Source organism: Symphalangus syndactylus, chromosome 9 (assembly GCF_028878055.3).
Source record: "Symphalangus syndactylus isolate Jambi chromosome 9, NHGRI_mSymSyn1-v2.1_pri, whole genome shotgun sequence".
In the NCBI taxonomy this organism is placed as follows: Eukaryota; Metazoa; Chordata; class Mammalia; order Primates; family Hylobatidae; genus Symphalangus; species Symphalangus syndactylus.
In genome coordinates this window covers 70,620,639-70,646,379 of record NC_072431.2, presented here as the reverse complement: position 1 = coordinate 70,646,379, position 25,741 = coordinate 70,620,639, and the positions used below count along the sequence as shown (strand labels likewise).

Here is a 25,741-nt window from a genome sequence, read left to right as displayed (position 1 = left end):
CCTGGTATGACAAGATCCGATGTGACAAGATAGTACATGCTCAGCTGAGCTCAGTGATTAGCTGGAACTACAGGTGCCTGCCACCACGCCCGGCTAATTTTTGTATTTTTAGTAGAGATGGGGTTTCACCCTGTTAGCCAGGATGGTCTCGATCTCCTGACCTTGTGATCTGCCCGCCTCAGCCTCCCAAAGTGCTGGGATTACAGGCGTGAGCCACCGTGCCTGGCCTGTTTATTTTATATCAGTGCAAGTTGGTACCCTTTGACCTACATCTCCCCATTTCCTCCCATTTCTGCCCCTGGTAACCACCATCCTACTGTGCTTTGATGTGTTTTACTTTTTTAGATTCTGCATATAAGTGAGATCATACAGTATTTGTCTTTCTGTGTCTAACTTATTTCACTTAGCATAATGTCCTCCATGTTTATCCATCTTGTTAGAAATGGCAGTGTCTCCTTTTTAAAGGCTGCATAATATTTCATTGTGTATATATATATTAATCCATATATATGTATATATCCATATCCACATCGTATATGTATCACCATTTCTTTAGCCATTCATCCCTACATTTTAGGATTTTTTCATTTTAGGACATTTTTAAAGGATTGTAAAAATTCTAAAAAGAGAATACGCAACAGATTATTCTTTGGATTATAGAGCCTAAACTATTTGCTGTCTAGTCTTTTACAGAAAAAGTTTGCCGACATACACTCTAGTAGATTCTTCAGAAAGTGTCTGTGGGAACAATATTCTCTAAGTTTGTAATTTTGATAACAGCTGCTCTGTGCCTTTTATACTTTTACAAGTCATTTTCCCTGGATATAAGATCCTTGGCTTATTTTTCTTCCATATGTATATTAAATAGATGGTTCAATTTCTTCTGGGGAAAAAAATATTAATATTCTACAAGAAAAGAAAATTATAAGCCAGTATTTCTGCTGAATATAGATGCAAAAATCCTCAACAAAATATTAGGAAACAAAATTCGTCAGCACATTTATAAGGATCATTCACCATAATCAAATGGGACTTATATTTGGGATACAAAGGTGATTCAAAATAATGCAAATTAATAAATGCGATATACTGCATTTACAGAATGAAGGACAAAAATTATGTGATCACCTCAATAGATGCAGAAAAGGCATTTAACAAAATTCAGCATCTTTTCATGATAAAAACTCTCAACCAAATTAGATACAGAAGGAAGGTATGTCAACACAATAAAGACTGTCTGTCATAAGCCCACAGCTGACATCATCCTCAGTGGTGAAAAGTTGAAAGCTTTTCCTGCAAGATCAGGAGCAAGACAGAAGACCCACTCTTACTCCCATTCTTTTTTTTTTTTTTTTTTTCCTGAGACATGGTTTCATTCTGTTGCCCAGGTTGGAAGGCAGTAGTGCAATCACAGCTCACTGCACCTCCTTCTCTGGGCTCAAGCAATCCTTCCACCTCAGCCTCCCAAGTAGCTGGGACTACAGGCACATACCCCCATGCCTGGCTAATTTTTGTATATTTTATAGAGTTGGGATTTTGCCATTTTGCCCAGGCTAGTCTTAAACTCCTAGGCTCAAGCAGTCCACCCACCTTGCCCTCCTAAAGTGCTGGGATTACAGGTGTGAGCCACTGTGCCTGGCCTTACTCTCGCCACTTCTCTTCAACACAGTACTGGAGTCCTAGTCAGAGCAATTACACAAGAGACAGAAATAAAAGGCATCCACATCAGAAAGGAAGAAACTAAATTGTCTCTGTTTGCTGATGACATGATCTTACATATAGAAAGTCCTAAAGACTCCACGAAAAATTGTTAGAACTAGTTAATGAATTCAGTAAAATTTCAAGATACAAAGTCAACATTCAAAAATCAGTAGTGTTTCTATACACTAACAATGAACTGTCCAAAAAAGAAATCATGAAAACAATCTCATTCACAGTAGCTACCAAAAAAAGAGAAAACTTACAAATAAATTTAATCAAGGAGGTGAAAGACTTGTACACTAAGAACTATAAAACACTGATGAAAGAAACTGAACACACTAATAAATGGAAACGTATGCTGTATTTGTGGATTGGAATATTGTTAAAATGGCCACACTACCTAAAAATATCTATAGATTTCAATAAAATCCCTATCAAAATTTCAATGACATTTTCACAGAAATAGAAAAAGCACTTGTAAAATTTATATAGAACTACAAAAAGCCCCAAATAGTCAAAGCAATCTTGATAGAAAAGAACAAAGCTGGATGCATCACAGTATTTGACTTCAAAATATACTGTAAAGCTATAGTAATCAGAATAGCATGGTACTGGCATAAAAACAGACATACAAACCGGTGGAACTGAATAGAGAGCCTCCAGAAATAAACCCACATATTTATGGTCAGTTGATCTCAAGGGTGCCAAGAATACACAATAGGGAAAAGACAGTCTCTTAAATAATGTTGGGAAAACTGGATATCCACATGAGAAGAATGAAGTTAGTCTCTTACCTCACATCATATACAACAGTCAACTCAAAATGGATCAAAGTTTTATCTAGAAAAAAAAAATATTTTTTTTCTTTTGAGACAGGGTCTCACTCTGTCACCCACGCTGGAGTACAGTGGTGTGATCTTGGCTCACTGCAACCTCTGCCTCCTGGGTTCAAGTGATTCTCTCACCTGAGCCTTCCTAGTAGCTGGGACTACAGGCATGTGCCACCACGCCCAACTAATTTTTGATGTTGTTTTCTTTTTTCTTTCTTTTCTTTAATTTTCTTTTTTTTTCTTTGGTAGAGACGGGGTTTCACCATGTTGGCCAGGCTGGTCTTGAACTCCTGACCTTAAGAGACCCACCTTCTGGCCGGGCGCGGTGGCTCACGCCTGTAATCCCAGCACTTTGGGAGGCCGAGGCGGGTGGATCACAAGGTCAGGAGATCAAGACCATCCTGGCTAACATGGTGAAACCCCGTTTCTACTAAAAATACAAAAAATTAGGTATGGTGATGGGTGCCTGTAGTCCCAGCTACTCGGGAGGCTGAGGCAGGAGAATGGCGTGAACCCGGGAGGTGCAGCTTCAAGTGAGCCGAGATCGTGTTGATGCACTCCAGCCTGGGCGACAGAGTGAGACTCTGTCTCAAGAAAAAAAGATCCACCTCCCTTGGCCTCTGAAAGTGCTGGGATTACAGGCATGAGCCACCTGCACCTGGCCTCAAAATGGATTAAAGGTTTAAATGTAAAACCTGAAACTGTATAACTACCAGAAGAAGACATAAGGGAAAAGCTCTGTGACATTGGTCTGGGCAATGAATTTTTGGATTTGACCTCAAAAGCACTGGCAACAAAAACAAAAATGGTCATATGGGATTATGTCAAACAAAAAAGCTCGGCACAGTAAAGGAAACTATCAACAGAGTGAAGAGACAACCTATAGGATGGGTTGATATATTTGCAAACCATATATCTGATACGGAGTTAATATCCAAAAGATATAAGGAACTCAATTCGGCAAGAAAACAAATAATCTAAAAAAATGGGCAAAGAACCTGATAGACATTTATCAAAAGAAGACATACAAATGGCCAACAGTTACATGAAAAAAATGCTTAGCATCGTTAATCATCAGAGAAATGCAAATTAATACTACAGTGTACCTCATACCTGTTCGAATGGCTATTATAAAAAAGATAGGCTGGTCGCGGTGGCTCCCGCCTGTAATCCCTGCATTTTGGGAGGCCAAGGTGGGCGGATCACGAGGTCAGGAGGTTGAGACTATGCTGACTAACACGGTGAAACCCTGTCTCTACTAAAAATACAAAAAATTAGCCGGGCATGGTGACGGGTGCCTGTAGTCCCAGCTACTTGGGAGGCTGAGGCAGGAAAATGGCGTGAACCCGGGAGGCGGAGCTTGCAGTGAGCCGAGATGGAGCCACTGCACTCCAGCCTGGGCGACAGAGCGAGACTCCGTCTCAAAAAATAAATAAATAAAAATAAAAAAAGATAACAAGTGTTGGCAAAGATGTGGAGAAAAGGGAGACCTATACACTGTTGGTGAGACTGTAACTTGGTACAGCCATTACGGAAAACAACATGGAGGTTCCTCAAAAAATTGAAAATAGAGCTACCATATGATCCAGCAATCCCACTACCAGGTCTGTACCCAAAGAAATTGAAGTCAGAATGTGGTAGAGATACCTGCACTCACATGTTCATTACAGCACTATTCACAATAGCCAAGATATCAACCCAAGCGTCCATTCACAGATGAATGGATAAAGAAAATGTGGCATATATACATAATGGAATACTATTTAGCCTTTAAAAGGAGGAAATCTTGTCATTTGCAAAATCGTTAATAAACCTGTAGAACATCATTGTAAATGAAATAAGCCAGGCATGGAAAGACAAATACTTGGGATCTTATTTCCATGTAGAACCTAAAAAAGTCAAATTCATAGAAGCAAGAGTAGAATGGTGGTTACCAGGGCCTGGAAGTTAGAGGAGTGGGGATTAGAGATGTTGGATTAAAGGATATAAAATTTCATTTAGACAGGAAAAATAAGTTCAAGAGATGTATACTGTGGTGACTACAGTTAATAACAGTGTATTCTATACTTGAAAATTGCTCAGACTAGATTTTAAATGTTCTCATGACAAAAGAGTGATTATATGAGGTAATGCACATGTTAATTAGCTTGACTGAGCCATTTCACCATGTATACATATTTTAAAACATGTTATATATTCAGTTTTCATCAGTTTAAAAAACTTAATTTTTTTTAAAAAAGTTTTTATGTTGAAAAGTCTGATGTAATTTTCTTCTCCTATAGATAATTTGGATACCTATACTTTGCCTAGATACTCAAATATTTTTTCTTTAAAGTACAATAATTTTACTAGAATATGTTTTGTTGGTCATCATATAGCAGATATTCTCAGAGATACCATGTGTTCTGTCAATATATAGATTAAAAAAACTTTTTTTAAAGAATGTTTTCTTAAATTTTGGTTTTTAGTATTTGCTGTGTTAACTAACTTTGATTTTCTTCTTCAAAGACTCCTATTTTTCATGTTAGACTTTTTTTGCCTGTTAATATTTTTCACTTTCTTTTGAATTGTTTTATCTCTTCTTAAATTTTAAAAACATTTATCATATATATATATATATATATATATATATATATATATATATGTATTTTTTTGAGGCAGAGCCTCACTTTGTCTCCCAGGCTGGAGTGCAGTGGTGTGATCTCGGCTCACTGCAACCTCTGCCTCCTGGGTTCAAGTGATTCTCCTGCATCAGCCTCTCAAGTAGCTGCGAGTACAGGCATGTGCCATCATGCCCAGCTAACATTTCTTCTATTTTCAATTAGTTTAAATTGGAAAGCTTTTAAATCTTGGAAGACATTCTATTTCACTTTTAATTTCTTTTAAGATTCTCTCATATTTATTAACTCTTGTCTTCCTTCTAGTTTAGTTTATTTCTGTAATGATTTTTCCTTCCATTTCTAAATTCCTGAGCTCTATCACCTTATTTCTAATATGGTTTATGTATCATTTTCTCAATGTCTTTTAGCTTGTTTTAAAATAGTAAATTACAATTTTAATGTTTTGTGGGCATGTCTTTTTTTGTCTATAGGAATGTTCTTCCTCTTCTCTGTTTTCTTTTAACAACTCTTTATGGTATTTGACCAAATACTTTTGTCACTCATTTTTACTGAAAAACACTTTTCTCAAGCTTTTGGGAGGAGGAATAGTTCAAGCTGTCTTTATTAATTTCATAGCTCTCCTGTTTTTTGGTTTTGTTCTGGTAAAGCGTTAAATAATATGGCGGCTTGCTTTCTGAGACTTCCTGACTCCGTAGCCTCCCCTCGCTTATATCTGGGCCTTCTCTTCCCTTTGTTTCTGTCACCATTGTAATAGCCCAATTCTGATTCTCCTCCCAGAAGTTTCTAATTGCGATGTCCTGTCCTGGAAAGGAGCTTTGGCTGGTTGGTTTCAAGTTCATGTTTCCCATCTTTCTCTGGCCCCTTTCAGAACCTACCAGTGGCCCTCATAGTCACTTTTTGGTTTGATGAAACCCTTCCCAATTTCAACTGGTGTTCACAAATAGATCTGCTCTGATTTTTAGAGTTTGGTTTATGGCTGCTTTGGTGTTTCCCATTCTCAGTTTTCAGATGCGTTGTTGCTTCTTTTTCTTTCACCACATTAACATTCATTCCATGCGGGGATTGTGGTTACTGTTGGTTGTCTCCACGAACTTGTATTTTGGAGTTTGTGAGCTACTTTGTCATCTAGTTTTGTTGTCCATGGTGTTTTAGTTTTGTTATCGGATTACTTTGTATGTTTTTAGGGAATGATTTGGTGAGACCAAAACTATTGAGAATAGTTTTTTCTATTTGGATGATCTCACCAAATCATCCCCTAAATCTATCCAAATCAGAAAATCTATTCAAATAAGAAAAACTATTCTGTGATTACTCAGATTCCCTCTCATTTCCAGTGCCTAGACTCTAAGTGACTAGGGAGTCATTGCAGGATTTTGAGCAATGGAGTGACGTGACCTGACTGGTGTTTTAAAGCCTCTGTCTGGTGATAGACTGAGAATAGACCACAGGGATGTAGAGGAAGAAGTAGGGGGACCTATTAGAAGAATGTTGCAAAAATAGGCTGGGTGGATCACTTGAGGTCAGGAGTTTGAGACCAGCCTGGGCAACATGGCGAAACCCTGTCTCTACTAAAAATACAAAAATTAGCTGGGCATGGTAGTGGGTACCTGTAATCCTAGCTACTCAGGAGGCTGAGGCCGGAGAATTGCTTGAGCCCATGAGGTGGAGGTTGCAGTGTGCTGAGATTGTGCCACTGCACTCTAGCCTGGGCAACAAGAAAGAGACTCCATCTCAAAAAAAAAAAAAAATTGCAGAAATCCAGGTGAGAGATGTTGGTTTGGACTTGGGGAGCAGCAGTGGAGTTAATGAGAAAGTGGCCAGATTTGCATATATTTTGAGGTACAGTTGATAAGATTTCCTGATGGATTTGATGTGAAGTATGAGAGAATGTAGTTGAAAAATAACTCTGGTTTTGTCCTGAGCAACTGTAAGAATGGAGTTGCTTTTAACTGAGATTAGGAGGCTGAGGCTGCCGTGCGGGTAAGGTAGACTTTAGGGGTGACGTAAAGAGTTCAGTTTGGACTATGTTGAGCTTGAGATAGTTATTAGACTTCTGAGTGAAGATACTCTTTGTGATTCTGCCAGTCCCATGACAGCATGAGGTAAAGAAAGACATTGGGCCGGGCGCAGTGGCTCACGCCTGTAATCCCAGCACTTTGGGAGGTCGAGGCGGGCGGATCACGAGGTTAGGAGATCGAGACCATCTTGGCTAACACGGTGAAACCCTGTTTCTACTAAAGATACAAAAAATTAGCTGGGCTTGGTGGCGGGCGCCTGTAGTCCCAGCTACTGGGAGGCTGAGGCAGGAGAATGCCGTGAGCCCGGGAGGTGGAGCTTGCAGTGAGCCGAGATCGCACCACTGCACTCCAGCCTGGATGGCAGAGCAAGACTCCGTCTGAAAAAAAAAAAAAAAAAAAAAAGAGATTATTTATCATAGAAAATTGGAAAATAGGCCGGGCGCAGTGGCTCACGCTTGTAATCCCAGCACTTTGGGAGGCCGAGGCGGGCGGATCACGAGGTCAGGAGATCAAGACCACAGTGAAACCCTGTCTCTACTAAAAATACAAAAAAAATTAGCTGGGCGTGGTGGCGGGCGCCTGTAGTCCCAGCTACTCGAAGAGGCTGAGGCAGGAGAATGGCGTGAACCCGGGAGGCGGAGCTTGCAGTGAGCCGAGATTGCGCCACTGCACTCCAGCCTGGGCGATAGAGCGAGACTCTGTCTCAAAAAAAAAAAAAAAAGAAAATTGGAAAATATGGGTAAGTTAGGTAAGAAAATAAAAATCATGCTTCATTGTAAACATTCTGATATGATTGTAAACATACATATAACATGGATTTAGAACACACTGCTTTTTTCTTTCCAACTTTTAGGTTCGGGGAGTACATGCACAGGTTTGCTACCGGTAAATTGTCTGTCACGGGGGTTTGGTGTACAGATTGTTTCATCACCCAGTAATAAGCATAGTACTCTATGAGTAGTTTTTCGATCCTCACCTTCCTCCCACCCTCGACCCTTAAGTAGGCCCAAGCGTCTGTTGTTCCCTCCTTTGTATCTATGTGTGTACTCAGTGCTTAGCTAGCACTTATAAGTGAGAACATGCAGTATTTGGTTTTCTGTTCTCATATTAATTCGCTTAGGATAATGGCCTCCAACTCCATCCATGTTGCTGCAAAGGACATTATTTCATTTTTTTTAATAGCTGTGTAGTATTCCGTGGTGTATATCTACCACATTTTCATCATCCAGTCCACTGTTGTGGGCATTTAGGTTAGTTCCATGTCTTAGCTATTGCGAACAGTGCTGCGATGAACATACAGTTACATGTGTCTTTATAGTAGAACGATTTATATTCCTGTGGGTATATACCCAGTAAAGGGGTTACTAGGGGGTTACTGGGTCTAATGGTAGTTCTGAGTTCTTTGAGAAATCTTTGAACTGCTGTCCACAGTGGCTAAACTAATTTACATTCCCACCAGCAGTACATAAGCATACTCTTTTCTTTTCTTTTTTTGTTTTGTTTTGTTTTAAAACTAAAGCTTATTCTGGCCAATTTACTCTACTATTTTCTAATAACAGCTCATAGATCAGAAACGGTCTTTGTTTTAAACCTTCCTATCCATATCAAACACAATGATGTTGGGGTAAGAGAGGCCTTTTCTCTAAATGAAAATACAATACTTATTCTGTATAATTCTAGAGGGCCCAGAGATGTGGAAATAATGTATTTGTAAGAATTATATTACACAATCTTTATTTGATAAATAGTACCTTACAATCCTAATGCTATCTATCAAGCTTCAATAAGAGCAATTTCAGCATCAAGTAATGAACAGTAGCTAAACTAACAAGAGATCAATCAAAAGGGCTTTAAATGGAGCAGCACTAGCTGATGTGCTGCTAAGGCTCTGGGCATTCAGGACTCTCCTACAGGGAAAACGGAATCAAACCAGCAGGTGCTCTGGACCTAAGCCATCACATTGTGACCTGCCTCCCTCCTGGGGGCATGGTGGTCCACAGTCCTCCTGGCACTTCTCGGCCCTTGTGGGTTGCAGACGGAAATCCAGGCACCAAAAGACAGCTTGAGAAAGGCTGGAATTTGACCTCACAGTCAACTGGCTTCTGCCTATTGTGGTCATTTTCTTTCCAGAGCACCTAGAGCACTCGCACAGTGGACGTGGCAGCCATCCAGCATTCTTGGGCTGTTTTCTCATAGAAGAGGGTCTTCCCCTAAGCATTGGAAGTGTCTTTCTCCAATTCCTGGGCCAGATCTTGGGCCATCTTCTTGTAGGTCATGGGTCTGACACACACGGTTCAAGTTTTCGTGGCTATTGTGAATAGGATTGTGTTTTTGATTTAGCTCTCAGCTTGGATATTGTTGGTGTATGGAAGTGCTATTGATTTTTGTACAATGATTTTGTATCCTGAAACCTACTGAAGTTGTTTATCAGATCTAGGAGCTTTTGGGCAGAGACTGTGGGGTTTTCTAGGTATAAAGTCATATCATCTGCAAATATGGAAGATAGTTGACTTCCACTCTTCCTGGATGCATTTATTTATTTTTCTTACTACTCTATCTAGGACTTCCAGTACTGTGTTGAGTAGGAGTGGTGAGAGACGGCATCCTGGTCTTACTCTGGTTCTCAATGGGAAAACTTCCAGTATGGTATGCTTCCAGCAGCACATCAACTGGTGCTGCTCCCTTTAAAGCACTTTTGATTGAGTTCTTGTTAGTTTAGCTATTGTTCATTACTTGATGCTGAAATTGTTCTTATTGAAGTTTGATAGATAGCATTAGAATTGTAAGGTACTATTTATCAAATAAAGATTGTTTAATATAATTCTTACAAATACATTATTTCCACATCTGTGGGCCCTCCAGAACATTTCAGCATGTTCTGGATGTTGGCTGTGGGTTTGTCATAGATATCACTTATTGTTTTGAGGTATGTTCCTTCGATGCCTGGTTTGTTGAGGGTTTTTAACATGAAGGGATGCTGAATTTTATTGAAAGCATTTTCTGTGTCTATCGAGATGATCATGTAGTTTTTGTCTTTAGTTCTGTTTATGTGATGAGTCACGTTTATTGGTTTGTGTGTGTTGAACCAACCTTGCATCCCAGGGATAAAGCCTACTTGATTGTGGTGGATTAGCTTTTTGATGTGCTTCTAGTTTCTGTTTCCTAGTATTTTTGTTGAGGATTTTTGCATCTACGTTCATCAGGGATATTGGCCTGAAGTTTTCTTTTTTTGTTGTATCTCTGCTAGGTTTTGGTATGAGAATGATACTGACCCATAGAATAAGTTGGCAAGGAGTCCCTCTTCCTGAATTTTTGGGAATAGTTTCAGTAGTATTATCACAAGGTCTTCTTTATACATCTGATAGAATTTGGTTATGAATCCCTCCTGTCTAGGGCTTTTTCTGGTTGGTAGGTTTTTTAGTACTAATTCAATTTAGGAATGCATTATTGGTCTGTAGAACACATTTTCACAAAGTTGAATTTCTATTGTATATACATTTTAAAATCTTCTTTCACAAGACATGACCTGAGCATTTTCTAATAGTGAAAGTCTTTGAAAACATGGTTTTTAATGGTATTTCATTACATGTTTTACTGTAACAAACCTAACCACTTGGATTATGTACTCTTTCACTCATTCCTTTTTGCATGTCTGTTCCATCCCCTATGCTTTAATATGGAGGATTTGGTTTCTTGTAGTAGTTCCTGGGTATCATAATTCAGACCTGTGGTTTGGCAGTCAGCCTGGCTGAAGTGTTTAACTGAGTCTCGTGGAAGATCCATGCTTAAAATGAATGTCGTGGAGAATTATATTCACCTCAGTCATTCAAGACTTTGGCATAGACCCCATTCCTTGAGGAGGAGTTGCTGCCGCTGTGACTGCCACAGAGGGAAGGAAGCCTGGGCACTTGGGACTGGGGAGAACTTGCTGAGTCACAGATACCTTGTCTCAGTGTGCATGGGCTGTGTGTATTGAAATGTACCAGTCTGTGAGGCACTGTATTTTGAGGTCCCAGTAAGCTAAAGGGGGGTAGAGTGGTATCTAGTTCATACCCTAGTATGCTTTAGGTCTAAGTGTTGGTTAATTCTGGAAGGACTGAAGGAATCAGGGGAGATTTAATGAGCTCCTTGCAGTCTGCAGGTTATTATCGAGAAAAGAAAATTAGGCTCTCAGTTCCAGGCCCATTTCCCTCTAATCACTGTATCCTTTTGAACAAAAGTTGGCAAACTTTTTCTGTAAAGGGCCAGATATTTTTAGCTTTGCAGGCCATATGATTTCTGTTGTAAGCATTGAGCTCTTCTGTTACAGAGCAAAAGCAGCCATAGGCAGTTCAGGAACAAATGGCCATGGTTGTGTTCTAGTAAAACTTTATTTACATAACAGGCAGCAGGCCAGATTAGAGCAATAGTTGCCAACTCCTGCTTTGAAAATGTTTTGGAAACTGTGCCTCTGTCTGTTAGTGGTCATTATCCCCAGTCTCTTAGGATCAGAGTTTTTCTTAGATTACAAAGCTAGATCATACAGACCTGACTTCTAGGTCTGCGTTCTCTCCACTACACTTTGCTGCCTCTTAGAAAAACATAAGCTAAATAACTGGAACCCATGGAAAGAGGGAAAAGTGAAGCCCAGAGAGCTGATGCGGGACTAAGAGGCAGCTCTGAGAGTTTCAATGTGGAATGTTTGTGTGGCTCCCCAACCAGACCGTGACCTCCTTGAAGATTGGGACTGCATCGTATCTTGTTCTCATTTTCTATTTTATTTTAATGATCTATCCTTTGGGTTGAACGAATGTGTTTCTTGAACCTGATAAGTGCAACACTGAGTAAACGCTTGTTTCTTTTCTCCCTTCCATCCTCCCAACTTAGTAGCTTCAATACATTCTTAGCTCTCCTCACTTGCTATTCTCTAACCATACCACGTGGCTGGGCACGGTGGCTCACTCCTGTAGTCCCAGCACTTTGGGAAGCCGAGGTGGGCAGATCACCTGAGGTCAGGAGTTCAAGACCAGCCTGGCCAGCGTGGCAAAACCCCACTAAAAATACAAAAATTAGCTGGGTATGGTGATATGTGTCGGTAATCCCAGCTACTCAGGAGGCTGAGGCAGGAGAATCACTTGAACCCAGGAGGCAGAGGTTACAGTGTGCTGAGATTGCGTCGCTGCACTCCAGCCTGGGTGACAGAGCAAGAGTCTGTCTCAAAAAAAAACAAAAACAAAAACAAAAACAAGGTTATCTCCATGAATGTGAATATTGATGCGGTCCTTCTGTCAGAAAGACATCACCTGAGACCACACACAGAAAGCCTATTTTTCCTTAGGATACAGTCCTACATCAGGGTTGACAAAGTTTTTTTGTAAGGGTTAGATAGTAAATATTTTAGATTTTGCAAGCCATATGGTCTCTTCCTCAGCTACTCAACTCTGCCGTTGTAGTACAAGAGCAGCCATAGACAATCTATACATGAATGAGTGTGGCTGTGTTCCAGTAAACTTTACTTATGGATATTGATATTTGAATTTCACATGATTTTCATGTGTAATGAAATGTGATTATTTTTATTTAAAACATTAAAAATGTAAAAGCCATTTTTTGCTTGCAGGCCAGACAAAAACAGGCAGTGTGAGCCAATTTAATTTAATGTGTGACTCATAGATGCTAACCCTTGCCTTAGCTGCTTAGTAACTTGCCCTAGTCATGTGTTACCCCAGGAAAAGAATGGCCTACTTCTGTCATATTGTCTCTAACCTCTGTCATTTCATTTATGATGCTATGTATTCGTCATGTGTACCTTTGTCTCTCGCTGGATTCTGAGTATCTTGAGAGGCAGGGCATGGCCTAATCAATGTCATTTCTGCTGATCTTAAAGAGAAACACTTGACTGATATGCACAGGTTTCCCATGTTCTTCCCTTTGAGAGGCCATAGTTAACTGCATTTGCTGCTAGCGGCTCTTGTAAACTCAGCGGTTATATAGCAAAGCCTTTGCAAAGTCTTTTATTTTAGAGCTCTTTTTAAGACAAGAAATGATTATACTTTTTCTTCAAATCATTTATTCAATCATAATTATAAATATGGCTTTCGCTATTCTGATGAACCAGAGCTATCATCAGTGTGAAATAATAATAGCCATTGTTCAGTGAGCATCCACTACATTCCAGTCAATTCAAATTTTTTCTCAAGATTTTTGGTGACCTTCTGATTACTATTAATTTATATGTTTTTTATTGTTCTCTACACGTCAAACAAAACAAAGCAACAACATCAAAAACCCACATGCTTTTTCTTCATACTGTCTATATTATTGAATGACAGACAAACATCTGTCCTTCAAGTCAAATATTAATTAATCATAGACTCCTTTGTCTTCTTCTTCACCCCGCCATATCTAATTGGCCACTGTCTTACCTTTTTTTTGTTTTGTTTTGTTTTAAGATGGAGTCTTACCCTGTTGCCTAGGCTGGAGTGCAGTGGTGTGATCTCGGTTCACTGCAACCTCCATCTCCCGGGTTCAAGCAATTCTCCTGCCTCAGCCTCCCAAGTAGCTGGGATTACAGACATGCACCACCACACCTGGCTAATTTTTGTATTTTTAGTAGAGATGGGATTTCGCCATGTTGGCCAGTCTGGTCTCAAACTCCTGACCTCAAATGATCCACCCACTTCAGTCTCCCAGTGTCTTAGCAGTTTTAAAAATTATCTTTGGAATTTGCCTCATCTCTGTGTCTAATTCATTTAATCTAATTGAAGCCTTAATCATTTCTCTTCTTCCAACATGTTGAGCATCTATTCTGATTTTCCTGACCCCACTTGCCTCATTCTCCAATTATTCTTCCCATAGTTATCAGCACTGAATGCTAATAATAATACTTTGTTCATATCAGTTGTTATTAAAACTCTTCACTTATTCCTTATTATCTTCAAGGTAAGCCCAGCTTCCCAGTCATGACATACAAGGCTCTATGTGTGACCCCAATACTTAACACAGATATGTTTCAGAATTCAGAATTTTTTGGATTTTAGAAAAGTAATACGGTTTATGCAATACATATATAACATCCTCTGCTCATTCCTGAACACTGATGGGAGTGAATGGCAGCTGCTTTTAATAATTACGCTGAGGTAAATTATGCTAGGTGTAAACTGGACCTGTCCTGGGCAAACCAGGATGTTCTTTACACAGGTTAAGAATGTCAAGCAAAGGGCATTAGGGATGAAATAATACAGGGAGAATAGATAGAGTGAAGGGAGCATTGGGTTCAGTGGAGTCCTGGAGAAATGTTTGAAAAGGGAGAAAGGAATGTGGCTCTTGAGGCAGGAGGGAAACCTGGAGCAGGTAGCCCCACAGAATCCCAGGGAAGAGGCATTGTTTTTCTATTATTTTGGAAGCAGAGCCCATTTAGGAGACTTCTTATTAGATAACGATTATTCACTGAGAGGTTATATTCTTAATTAAAGGGCCTTTACCTTTTCTTAGAATACTATGTTTGAATGACTTTTTATGTATTACGATATAAAAGTCTCTTTTAAGCATTTCTGTTTTATAGTCATTTGGCCAAAATCTAATTCAGATCCAGCTTAAATCCAAATGTCATTTCATGCTACATTTTATCCTGAGGTTGCTAGTTATTTAGTCAAATATAGTGAGTATAATCACTACAGGCTTAGAGTAAATTTCCATGTCAAGAGGTAGAACACATTTATTCTGTAATATTGAATCCTGTAATATTGAAAATCAAAAACAGCCCTTTTTTTTCTTCTGTAGAAAATACGATTTTTAAGGAAGTCAGCAGGAAAATAGAACAAGTGAATATTTTACATTCTTAGTGGCTTATGGTTGGCAGTTTTCCCCCAACATTTTGTTATGAAAAGTTAAAATGTGCAGAAGAATTGAAAGACTTATACCCACCAGCTAGATTCTGCCATTAACATGTTGCTGTATTTACTTTATCACTGTCCATCTATTTGACCATCTATTTGTCCCTCTTTCCATCCATCAGTCTATCTTTTTTTTGGTAAGCATTTCAAGTAAGTTGACTGGCAATTTTTCTAAGCAGCCGTATCTTTATTTTGTTACTGTTTTTTTCCTGGATGTTGTAATTACAGTGTCAAAACATTTAATGCATATGTTTCGGCTAACCCTTTTTCCTATTTCTAGAAATCTGAGATTGCCAATATTATCCCTGTCAATCTTAAATTATTTTTTAATTCTGGTAAATAGTGTCAAACCTGATTAGTGCCCTCTTTCTCAATTGTTTTGTAATCCAGACAATTAAAACTGTTAGTCATTAAAACATAATTTATAGTGGTTTTAAGGCATGATTTTCTAAATTTTAAATAAATATTTATTCATATTATGTTGTTTTCAGAGTGGAGAGATCTACAGACCAAGTAATCAAGCCAGTCAATGTAGGAGCTCTATCAAAATGGGTTGGGAAGATACCGCCAGATGTTTTACAAGACATGGCAGTGATTGCTCCTATGCTTGCCAAACTTGGATATGACCCATATGCCAACCCACCTAACTATGGAAAACCTGATCCCAAAATTATTGAAAACACTCGAAGGGTAAGTGAGATTTTTTAAAGCAACTGAGAAAACTAGATTTTGAATTTGGGATCTGAATACATTTTTTTCTTATTTTATTTCTTGCTGTTTAATGATCAGAAAATTATTTTGAATTAGAAAAATTTGGGCCCAGCAGCCTGGCGTGCTGGCTCATGCCTGTAATCCCAGCACTTTGGGAGGTCGAGGCGGGTGGATCACAAGGTCAGGAGATCAAGACCATCCTGGCTAACACAGTGAAACCCCTTCTCTACTAAATACACAAAAAATTAGCCAGGTGTGGTGGTGGGCACCCGTAGTCCCAGCTACTCGGGAGGCTGTGGCAGGAGAATGGCATGAACCTGGGAGGCAGAGCTGGCAGTGAGCAGAGATCACGCCATTGCGCTCCAGCCTGGGTAACTGAACGAGACTCCATCTCAAAAAAAAAAAAAAGAAAAATTTGGGCCCAGCATAGGGCTGACACCTGTAGTTTCAGCACTTTGGAAGGCCGAGGTGGGAGTGAGCCCAGGATTTCAAGACCAGCCTGGGCAACATAGTGAGACCCCCATCTCTACAAAAAATATAAAAATTAGCCAGACATGGTGGCGCATGACTCTATTCCCAGCTACTTGGGAGGCTGAGGTGGGAGGATTGATTGAGCCTGAGAGGTCAAGGCTGCAGTGAGCTGAGACTATACCACTGCACTGTAGCCTGGGTGACAGAGCAAGACCCCGTCTCAAAATAAGAAAAAAGAATGAAGAAAAATTATATTTGTAGAATGCTTTCTTATCAGAAGTCTTCCACTGCATTTTAAGGATAACTGGCTCATTGGGGATAGTTCTTAGGGTATTTTGCTCAGTTTCTAGGAATGATACTCACTGTTGGGAGATTTATTCTCAGCCAATTACTGCAGATCTGCATAAACACCATAATTATTAGTGACCTTACTTCTGATTTCTTTGTTTCTGTAAATCTAATAGCCGCTTTACTTTTAAACCTTTGTTTAGATGAGGCATAATTTTTGGATACCTAAAAGCTAAACATTGGTTACACTAGAAAAATTATTAAACACTAGCCTTCTGATTAAGAGAAAGTTGCTATTAAAGTGACATTACAGTTTTTATTTTAATAAGTTATGCTCACGTCTTTACAAAATATTGTTTCAGAAAGTGCTGAAAACTCACAGCTAATTAGATTATATAGCCTACCAGTTGAGTCTATTTCAAATCAGATCTTGTACATTCTTTTCTTTATTGCAGTAAGATATATTTAACATAAAATTTACCACTCTAACACTTTTAAAGTGCACAATTCAGTGGCATTAAATACATTCACATTGTTGTGCAACTGTCACCACCATCCATCTCCAGAACATTTTTCGTCTTCCCAAACTGAAATTCTGTACCCATACTCTTCATTCCCTAGTCCCTGTCAACTGCAGTTTTTTGTGTCACTTGTGTATATTCTTTTTTGAAACTACATTTCAAATAAGACAACCATGTTAGCGTAAGTTCACTGATAGGCTATTTGATTCCAAGGTGAAAATTCCTTGGCTTTGTCTGATATTCTCGTTTATATCAATGTCCTTCCCTCCCTACAACCATATACCGTATCATGTTTTTATTCTGTCTTTTGATAACTTTAATTGACAAATTTATGCCACATTTATTTCATGAGATTAATTTCTATGTGAATTCCTTTCTCTTAGGTATTACTTTTATTTCCCCTTTTCAATTCATTATTAGCAGCTATATGGGAAGAGCTGCCTTCTTGTAAACCATCATATATGAGGGCAAATTAAAAAAAATAATAATCGCTATCCTCTTTACACTTTTTATATATATATATAAATATTTCCATTATAAAAATATAAGCTCATTATATGAAACTTACAAAATTCAAAGGATAGAGAATAAAAATCACCTGTAATGTTCCCACCTAGACACATACACATATTATTATTTTTTATTTTCTTATTTGTTTACACATATTATTCTTAATATTTTGATGTATTTTCTCTCCTCTGCATTATGTTAAACAAAGGTAAGATTACATATATTATCTTACCTTTATATACACACAGTTTTGTATCCAGCCCTTTTAATATTCATGAGCATTTTCCCATTGTGTGCATGCTTTTTAAACATAATTTTTGTAGTTATAAACCTTCATAGAAGCCACCTTAAATTCTTTCTGAAACACAGTAGTAAATGAATGAATAAATCAACAAACAAAATACATTTCCCTGGTAGATGTTCTATAATTGATTTTACCATTTTGTTGTTTACTGTTTTCTCTTTGACAAATTATGCTGCAGTGAACATCTTTGCATATACTCAATTTTAGGATGTTTTTTTTAAGGTAGGACCAATAAAAATAGAACTAAACCAGGGTAAAGTATCTGAGATTTTTAAAAGGTGTTTGATATCTATTGATATTAAAAAACAACAACAGGCCGGGCGCGGTGGCTCATGCCTGTAATCCAGCACTTTGGGAGGCCAAGGCGGGTGAATCACGAGGTCAGGAGATCGAGACCATCCTGGCTAACACGGTGAAACCCCGTCTCTACTAAAAATACAAAAAATTAGCTGGGCGAGCTGGCGGGCACCTGTAGTCCCAGCTACGTGGGAGGCTGAGGCAGGAGAATGGTGTGAACCCCGGGGGGCGGAGCCTGCAGTGAGCCGAGATCGCTCCACTGCACTCCAGCCTGGGTGAAAGAGCGAGACTCCGTCTGAAAAAACAACAACAACAACAACAACAACAACAACAACCACAACAACAAACTTTGGGCTGGCCACAGTGGCTCACGCCTGTAATCCCAGCATTTTGGGAGGCTGAGGTGGGTGGATCACTTGAGCTCAGGAGTTCAAGACCAGCCTGGACAACGTGGCAAAACCCCATCTCTACAAAAAATACCAAAGTTAGCCAGGTGTGGTGGCACATGCCTCTGGTTTCAGCTGTTTGGGAGGCTGAGGTGAGAGGATTGCTTGAGCCCAGGATTTTGAGGTTACAGTGAGCTGAGATTGTGCCACTGCACTCCATCCTGGGTGATGGAGCGAGACCCTGTCTCAAGAAAACAAAAACAAAAAACAAACAAACAAAAAGCCTTTGAACTACCAGCATAATTGAGGTAATTTATTTTAGATTTTTGTTGGTTTTAATAGATTTCATTGATTAATGTAACTGAACATTTTCCAGTTATTAGCTATATGTATATATTCTTTAATGAACTGTCTTTTAAGTTTTTAGTTTATTTGAGACAGAGCCTTGGTCTGTTAGCACAATCTTGGCTTACTGCAAGCTGTGTCTCCTGGGTTCAAGTGATGATTCTCTTGTCTCAGGTGGGATTATAGGCACATGCTACCACGCCTGGCTAATTTTTTTTTTTTTTTTTTTAATTTAAGATAGGGTTTCGTTGTGTTGGCCTGGCTGATCTCAAACTCCTGACCTCAAGTGATCTACCTGCCTTGGCCTCCCAAAGTGCTAGAATTACGTGAGCCACTCTTCAAAGTTTTATATGTATTAAAGTTTTATGAGCTCTTTGTAATTGGTAATTCACAGCTATCTCCTTTGCACAATAGTGAAAGGGTTTTTTATTACCAAGATGGATGTACAATGCTATTTTGAGAGTTCTTAGGCAGTAGACATTATAGTTTTCCTACATGCAAATTGGCTTGGCTAGATTATCCTTTGCTTTCTTGAGTGGTGGGTTGGGAAGAATGCTATGGTTTGAATCCATGTGACTAAAGAATCTATTTTATACACACTTGTGGTTTTGGAAAGGATTTCAAAATACCCACTGAAATGAAAAAACACCCACCTTTTTTTTTTCCCCTGTCTCTGCCTATCTTTAAAGTGACAGATAATTTTGAGGAAGAAAAGATGAAGTGTGAACTATAATGGTGTTTTTGGGCCTTTTGTGGTAATGCATACAAACTGACAGTCTTGTCTTGTGAGGATAGTTTTCATAAGACCTTTTTGCATACTAAATCCTGTGTATCTTCAAAGCTTTTTTGCCTGTAATAAGTCAGATGCTAATGTACCCAGCACTGATGATCATGAGGTTTTTATAAAGCAGTGCTTGAAAAGAGATTGTTGATTGTTAGCTATGATATGAGATGGGCCCCAGAGAAAGAGGTGGCTGGGGAAGGTGTTTTCCTTCGTTATGGGGTGAGAGTGGGAGAAAAATCACATTTTGACTGAGAATATAGGATTTATATCTCTAAGCCTAAAAATGCTGTTTTTTGACTGAGAATATAGGATTTATATCTCTAAGCCTAAAAATGCTGTTTTTTTTTTTTTTTGGCACAATTCTGGGTAGTCTGCAAGTAATATTGAGTCAGCACATTTTAGGGACATATTGCCCAATATTGAATAGATAATCATGCTTCATGGTTACTGTGACTCACATAGTAAATTGGTAATGAAACGTTGACATATTTTGTACCCTGTCCCACCATAGTCTCTAATCCTAAAATTATAGTATATTTCAGTAAGTGGTGCTGTCTAGGTTACATCCTCAGCCTTCTTGCATAGATTCTTAACCTTTTTAGACTTAGGAACTTATTTGAGAATTTGATGAATCCTGTGGATCCCCACCTCAGAAATACAGACACATGAATACACAGATTTCACTCACAATTTCAGTGGATACATAGATATACCAGAAGTCCATCAGATTAAGGACTCCTATTAGCCACAATTTCAGTGGATGCATGTGTGCCAGAAGCCCGACAGAATAAGGACTCCTATTTTATAGTCTCCTTGCTCAAGCTCATCCACTCATAGGGCTTTCATTACAACCTATTTGCTGATTATCATAAATCTGTATTTCCTAGAGGGTCTCTTTCCTGAGCCCTAGGTTCATTGTTTCCAACTGTCTTCTGTATGTGTCCACTGGGATGCTCTCAAGGACCTCAAATTCAAAGTCCAAAATTGAATTTATTTTCTAAACTTGTTCCCTGAGAGGCAGAAGCTAGGTGGAATTGTTCATTAAACTGAGCAGGAATCCACCTTGAGAGTGGGGATGATGCTGTGCTCATCTATACTTGCAGTACCTATGAGCCAGAGAGCAGATTTGAGGAACAGAGTCCTCAGGGCATATGGCTCAAACCCCAAAAAAATTCAAGGACCTGGTTGCTAAACTTAAAGAGAGAGCTGAAAAGCAGATCCAATTTATGAATGGAATATTTAGTTGGAAACTGAGTAGATAGTACTGAGGAAGAGCAAGTGATCAAATGGAAAAGCATGTACCAAGGTGCAGAACCCACAGTAACAGACAAGAAGAAACATGAAAATGAAGTCAGCTGGGACAGGGGTTAGATTAAATCCCTAAACCAAACAACAAACAGCTGAGCAGCAGTTGGACTTGATATTCTTACATTAAAGGTAAAGCCTGGAATGAATGCATACTTGTGTTTTCTGGTTCCTATACCCAGCAAAAACTGCTTGTTCCTGTTTTTTTCTATCTCCATACATAGCATGCTTATTCACCCAGTTACCCAAATTAGGTCTCCTTACTTAAAATTCATGAATGACTCCACTGTTACTACAGGATAGAGTCTAGACTTCTTAGAATGACATTTACTTTTCTAGTATTTGGGTATTTTTTCATTATCTTTTTGTCGTTGATTTCTAATGTGACCATTATGGTCAGAGAACACTCATTATGGTTTGTTTCAGTCCTTTAAAATATATTGAATATTGTTTTATGGCCAGTATATGGTCTTATGTGATCACTTGAAAAAAATCTGTATTCTGTGATTGTTGCAGAGTTCTGTAAATATCAGTGAGGTCAAGAAATTTTATAATGTTGTTACAGTCTAAATCTTATTTGATTTTTTGGTCTGCTTTATTGTTGGGAAAATTATGAATTTTTCAATTTTTCCTAACATTTCTAGCAATTTTGTTTCATGTATTTAGGATCTATATTATTGGGAACACACCCATTTAGACCTTCTTGAAGAATTAACTCTTTTGTAATTATGAAATATTTCTCTTTATCTCTGCTGTTACCCTCTGAAAGTCTACTTTGTCTGATATGAATATAGCCACAACAGTGTTTTTATGTATATTATATACATGGTATATTTTCCCCATTCTTTTACTTTTAATCTGTGTCTTTATATAGCTGGCTTTGTTTGTTAATCCAGTTTTATAGTCTCTGACTTTTAAATGAAGAGTTAATCCACTTACATTTAATGTAATTATTCATCTGATTGGATTTAAAACTACCATCTTGCTATCTGTTTCTTATTTGGATCATCTATTTTTGTTTCTTTGTTTCTCTTTTCCTGCCTTCTTTTGGATTAATCTTTTTTGGTATTCCATTTTATATATTATCTCCTCTTTTTAGCTGTACCTCTTTGTTTTTTTTGTTTTTGCTTATAGTGGTTACTCTAAGACATGGGCTGCACATTTTTTATTTTGTAAAAATCCAGATAGTAGGCTGGGCGCAGTGGCTCACACCTGTAATCCCAGCACTTTGGGAGGCCCAGGTGGGTGGATCACAAGGTCAGGAGATTGAGACCATCCTGGCTAATGGTGAAACCCCCGTCTCTACTAAAAATACAAAATGAATTAGCTGGGCTTGGTTATGGGTGCCTGTAGTCCCAGCTACTTGGGAGGCTGAGGCAGGAGAATGGCATGAACCCAGGAGGCGGAGCTTGCAGTGAGCTGAGATCGCTTCACTGCACTCCAGCCTGGGCAACAGAGTGAGACACCATCTCAAAAAAAAAAATCCAGATAGTAAACATATTATGCTTTGTGGGCCACAGTTGGGCTCTTTGTTCTTTACTTGAAGATCCAGATTTTCATCTGGCATCATTTCTCTTTAGTCTGATGAACTTCCTTTAGCAGTTCTTAGAGTAAAGATATGTTGACTACTAATGCTCTTAGGTTTTTTTTTTTTTTTAATTTGAAAATGTGTTTTTTGGGCCGGGCGTGGTGGCTCATGCCTGTAATCCCAGCACTTTGGGAGGCCGAGGCGGGCGGATCACGAGGTCAGGAGATCGAGACCATCCTGGCTAACATGGTGAAACCCCGTCTCTACTAAAAATACAAAAAATTAGACGGGCGAGGTGGCGGGCGCCTGTAGTCCCAGCTACGCAGGAGGCTGAGGCAGGAGAATGGCATGAACCCCGGGCGGCGGAGCCTGCAATGAGCTGAGATCACGCCACTGCACTCTAGCCTGGGCGACAGCGAGACTCCGTCTCAAAAAAAAAAAAAAAAAGGAAAATGTGTGTTTGTTTTTTTTTAATTTGAGAATATTTTGCCGGACATAGAGTTCTAGGCTGTTGGTTGTTTTGTATTTTTTTTTAACTTTCAACATTAAAAGATACTATTTTACTGGCTTCCCATGTTTTTGATGAAAGTAAGCTGACATTCTTATGAGTGTAATTTTTTTTCTTTGACTGCTATAGGATTTTTCCCTATTTTTGGTTTTCAGCAGTTTGATTATAATATACCAAATTCGCTGATCCGTTCTACTGCCATCTCCTGTGTGGGCCTCAGTTTTGATTAGTTTTTATTAGCCTACCTTTGAATTCATTGATCCCTTCTTTTTCTGTGTCCAGTCTGCTGTTAAGCCCATCTGGTGACTTCTTCATTTCAGATCATTTATTTTTCAGTTCTAGAATTTCCCTTTCTCTGCTGGAATTCTTTGCTCTTTACCCATTCTGTTGATCTTTTCCTCTAAATTATTTAGCATATTCATAATAACCTTTAAAATCTTCATCCATGGGTCTCTCCCTGTTGACTTTGTTTCTTTATTATGGGTTATAGGCACACCTTGGAGAGGCTGTGGGTTTGGTTCCAGACCACCAAAATAAAGTGAATATCCCAATAAAGCAAGTCACACATAATTTGGTTTCCCAGTACATATAAAAGTTATACACTATATTGTAGTCTGTCCAGTCTATCTTAGCATTATGTCAAAAGAAAACATAATGCATATACCTTAATTTAAAATACTTTATTGCTAAAAAAAAAAAAAAATGCTAGCAATCATCCAAGCCTTCAGCAAGTCATAATCATTTTGCTGGTGGAGACTCTTACCTCCATGTTGATGACTGCTAGACCATTCAGGGTGGTGGTAGCTAAAGATTGGGATGACTATAGCAATTTGTTTTGTTATGTAATATTCTATATCCTTTGCTGTCTTTTCAACAATGTTCACAGCATCTTCACCGGGAGTAGATTCCATCTCAAGAACCACTTTCTCTCCTCATTCCTAAGAAGCAACTCCTCATTCATTCAAGTTCGATCATAAGATTGTAGCAATTCAACCACATCTTCAGGCTCACTTCTAGTTATAGTTCTTTTGCTATTTCTACCACATCTGCAGTTCCTTCCTCCACTGAAGTCTTGAACCTCTCAATGTCATCCATCTGATTCTTCCAAATTCCTGTTAACATTGAAATTTTGACCTCCTCCCATGAATTACGAATGTTCTTAATGGCATCTAAAATGATGAATCCTTTCCAGAAGGTTTGCAGTTGACTTTGTGCAAATCCATCAGAGGAGTTAGTATCTATGGCAGCTATAGCCTTATGAAATGTATTTCTTAAATAATAATCTTGACAGGGCCAGGTGCAGTGTCTTAAACCTGTAATCCCACCACTTTGGGAGGCCGAGGTGGGTGGATCACCTGAGGTCAGGAGTTCAAGACCAGCCTGGCCAACATGGCAAAACTCCATCTCTACTAAAAATACAAAAATTAGCTGGGTGTGGTGGTGCATGTGTGTAATCCCAGCCACTCAAGAGGCTGAGACAAGAGAATCGCTTGAACCGGGGAGGGAGAGGTTGCAGCAAGCCAAGATTATGCCACTGCATTCCAGCCTGGGCAACAGAGCGAGACTCCATCTCAAAAAAAAAAAAAAAAAAAAAAAAAACAACTTGACAGTAGAAATTACTCCTTGATCCATGGACTACAGAATGGATACTGTGTTAGCAAGCATGAAAACAGCATTCATCTCCTTGTATATCTCTATCAGAACTCGTGGGTGACAAGGTGCATTGTCGATGAGCAGTAGTATTTTGTGAGAAATCTTTTTTCCTAAGCAATAGGTCTCAACAGTGGGCTGAAAATTGCACTTTTGTGTTATGGAGATAGCTTCTTTCCTTAATCTTCATGAACGAACAACCTCTACTAGCCTCCAACTTTTCCTCTTACAGCCTTTATAAAATTGAAGAGAATTAGGGCCTTGCTCTGGATTAGGCTTTGGCTTAAGGGAATGTCGTGGCTGGCTTTATCTGTCTAGTCCACTAAAACTTTTGCCATGTCTACAGTAAGACTCTCACTTTCTTACCACTTGTGTGTTCATTGGAGTAGCACTTGAATTTACTTCAAAAACTTTTCCATTGTATTCACAGCTTGACTATTTGATGCAAGAGGCCTGGCTTTCAGTTTATCTTGGCTTTCAACATACCTTCCTCACTAAGCTTGATCGTTTCTAGCTTCTAACTTAAAGTGAGAGATATGCGACTATTCCTTTCGTTTGGACACTTAGAGCCCATTGTTGGATTATTAATCGGCCCTTTTTCAATATCAATGTGTCTCAGGAATAGGGAGGCCCAAGGAGAGGGAGAGAGATGGGGGAACAAACAGCCAGTTGGTGTAGCAGTCAGAACATACACAACATTGATTAAGTTAACTATGTTATATGGGCTTAGGATCGTGGCACCCCAAAACAATTACATGGTAACATCAAAGATCTCTGATCGCACATCACCATAACAGATACAATAATGAAGAAGCTTCAAATATTGCAAGAATTACCACAGTGTCATAAAGAGACATGAAGGGAGTGCATGCTGTTGGAAAAATGTTACCAACAGACTTGCTCACCACAGGATTACCACACACCTTCAATTTGTAAAAAACACAACATCTGCAAAGCACAGTGAAATGAGGTATGCCTGTACTCATTTGCTTCTTCACATGTCTTAGAAGTTTTAACTGCATACTGGACCTTTTGTATAAAAGAAGGGTAGAGAATGAACTAGGTAATACTTTTTGTTTTATTTTTGTT

At 38.8% G+C, this 25,741-nt stretch overlaps 1 protein-coding gene and 1 long non-coding RNA gene across 10 annotated transcripts in view; one reads left to right on the top strand and one right to left on the bottom strand.

Annotated features, from left to right (window-relative positions):
- Positions 1-23,282, bottom strand: part of LOC134731331 (uncharacterized) — a 49,444-nt gene extending 26,162 nt beyond the window's left edge. Inside the window, exon 1 of the long non-coding RNA XR_010113515.1 lies at positions 23,248-23,282. This is a non-coding gene — a long non-coding RNA (uncharacterized lncRNA). The remainder of the gene's footprint in view (positions 1-23,247) is intronic.
- The window catches only part of TPST1 (tyrosylprotein sulfotransferase 1), a 149,248-nt gene that overhangs the window by 62,561 nt on the left and 60,946 nt on the right, over positions 1-25,741 (top strand). For 7 of the 9 annotated variants that reach the window (XM_055292997.2, XM_055292998.2, XM_063646403.1 and 4 more), the window contains exon 3: positions 15,536-15,734. The exons of 1 other annotated variant lie outside the window; for it this stretch is intronic. In XM_055292997.2, coding sequence (XP_055148972.1) covers positions 15,536-15,734 — 199 coding nt within the window. Of the gene's footprint in view, positions 1-15,535; positions 15,735-19,114; positions 19,982-25,741 lie in introns of those variants that run through there. One more of the 9 variants, XM_063646401.1, reaches the window with a different exon arrangement.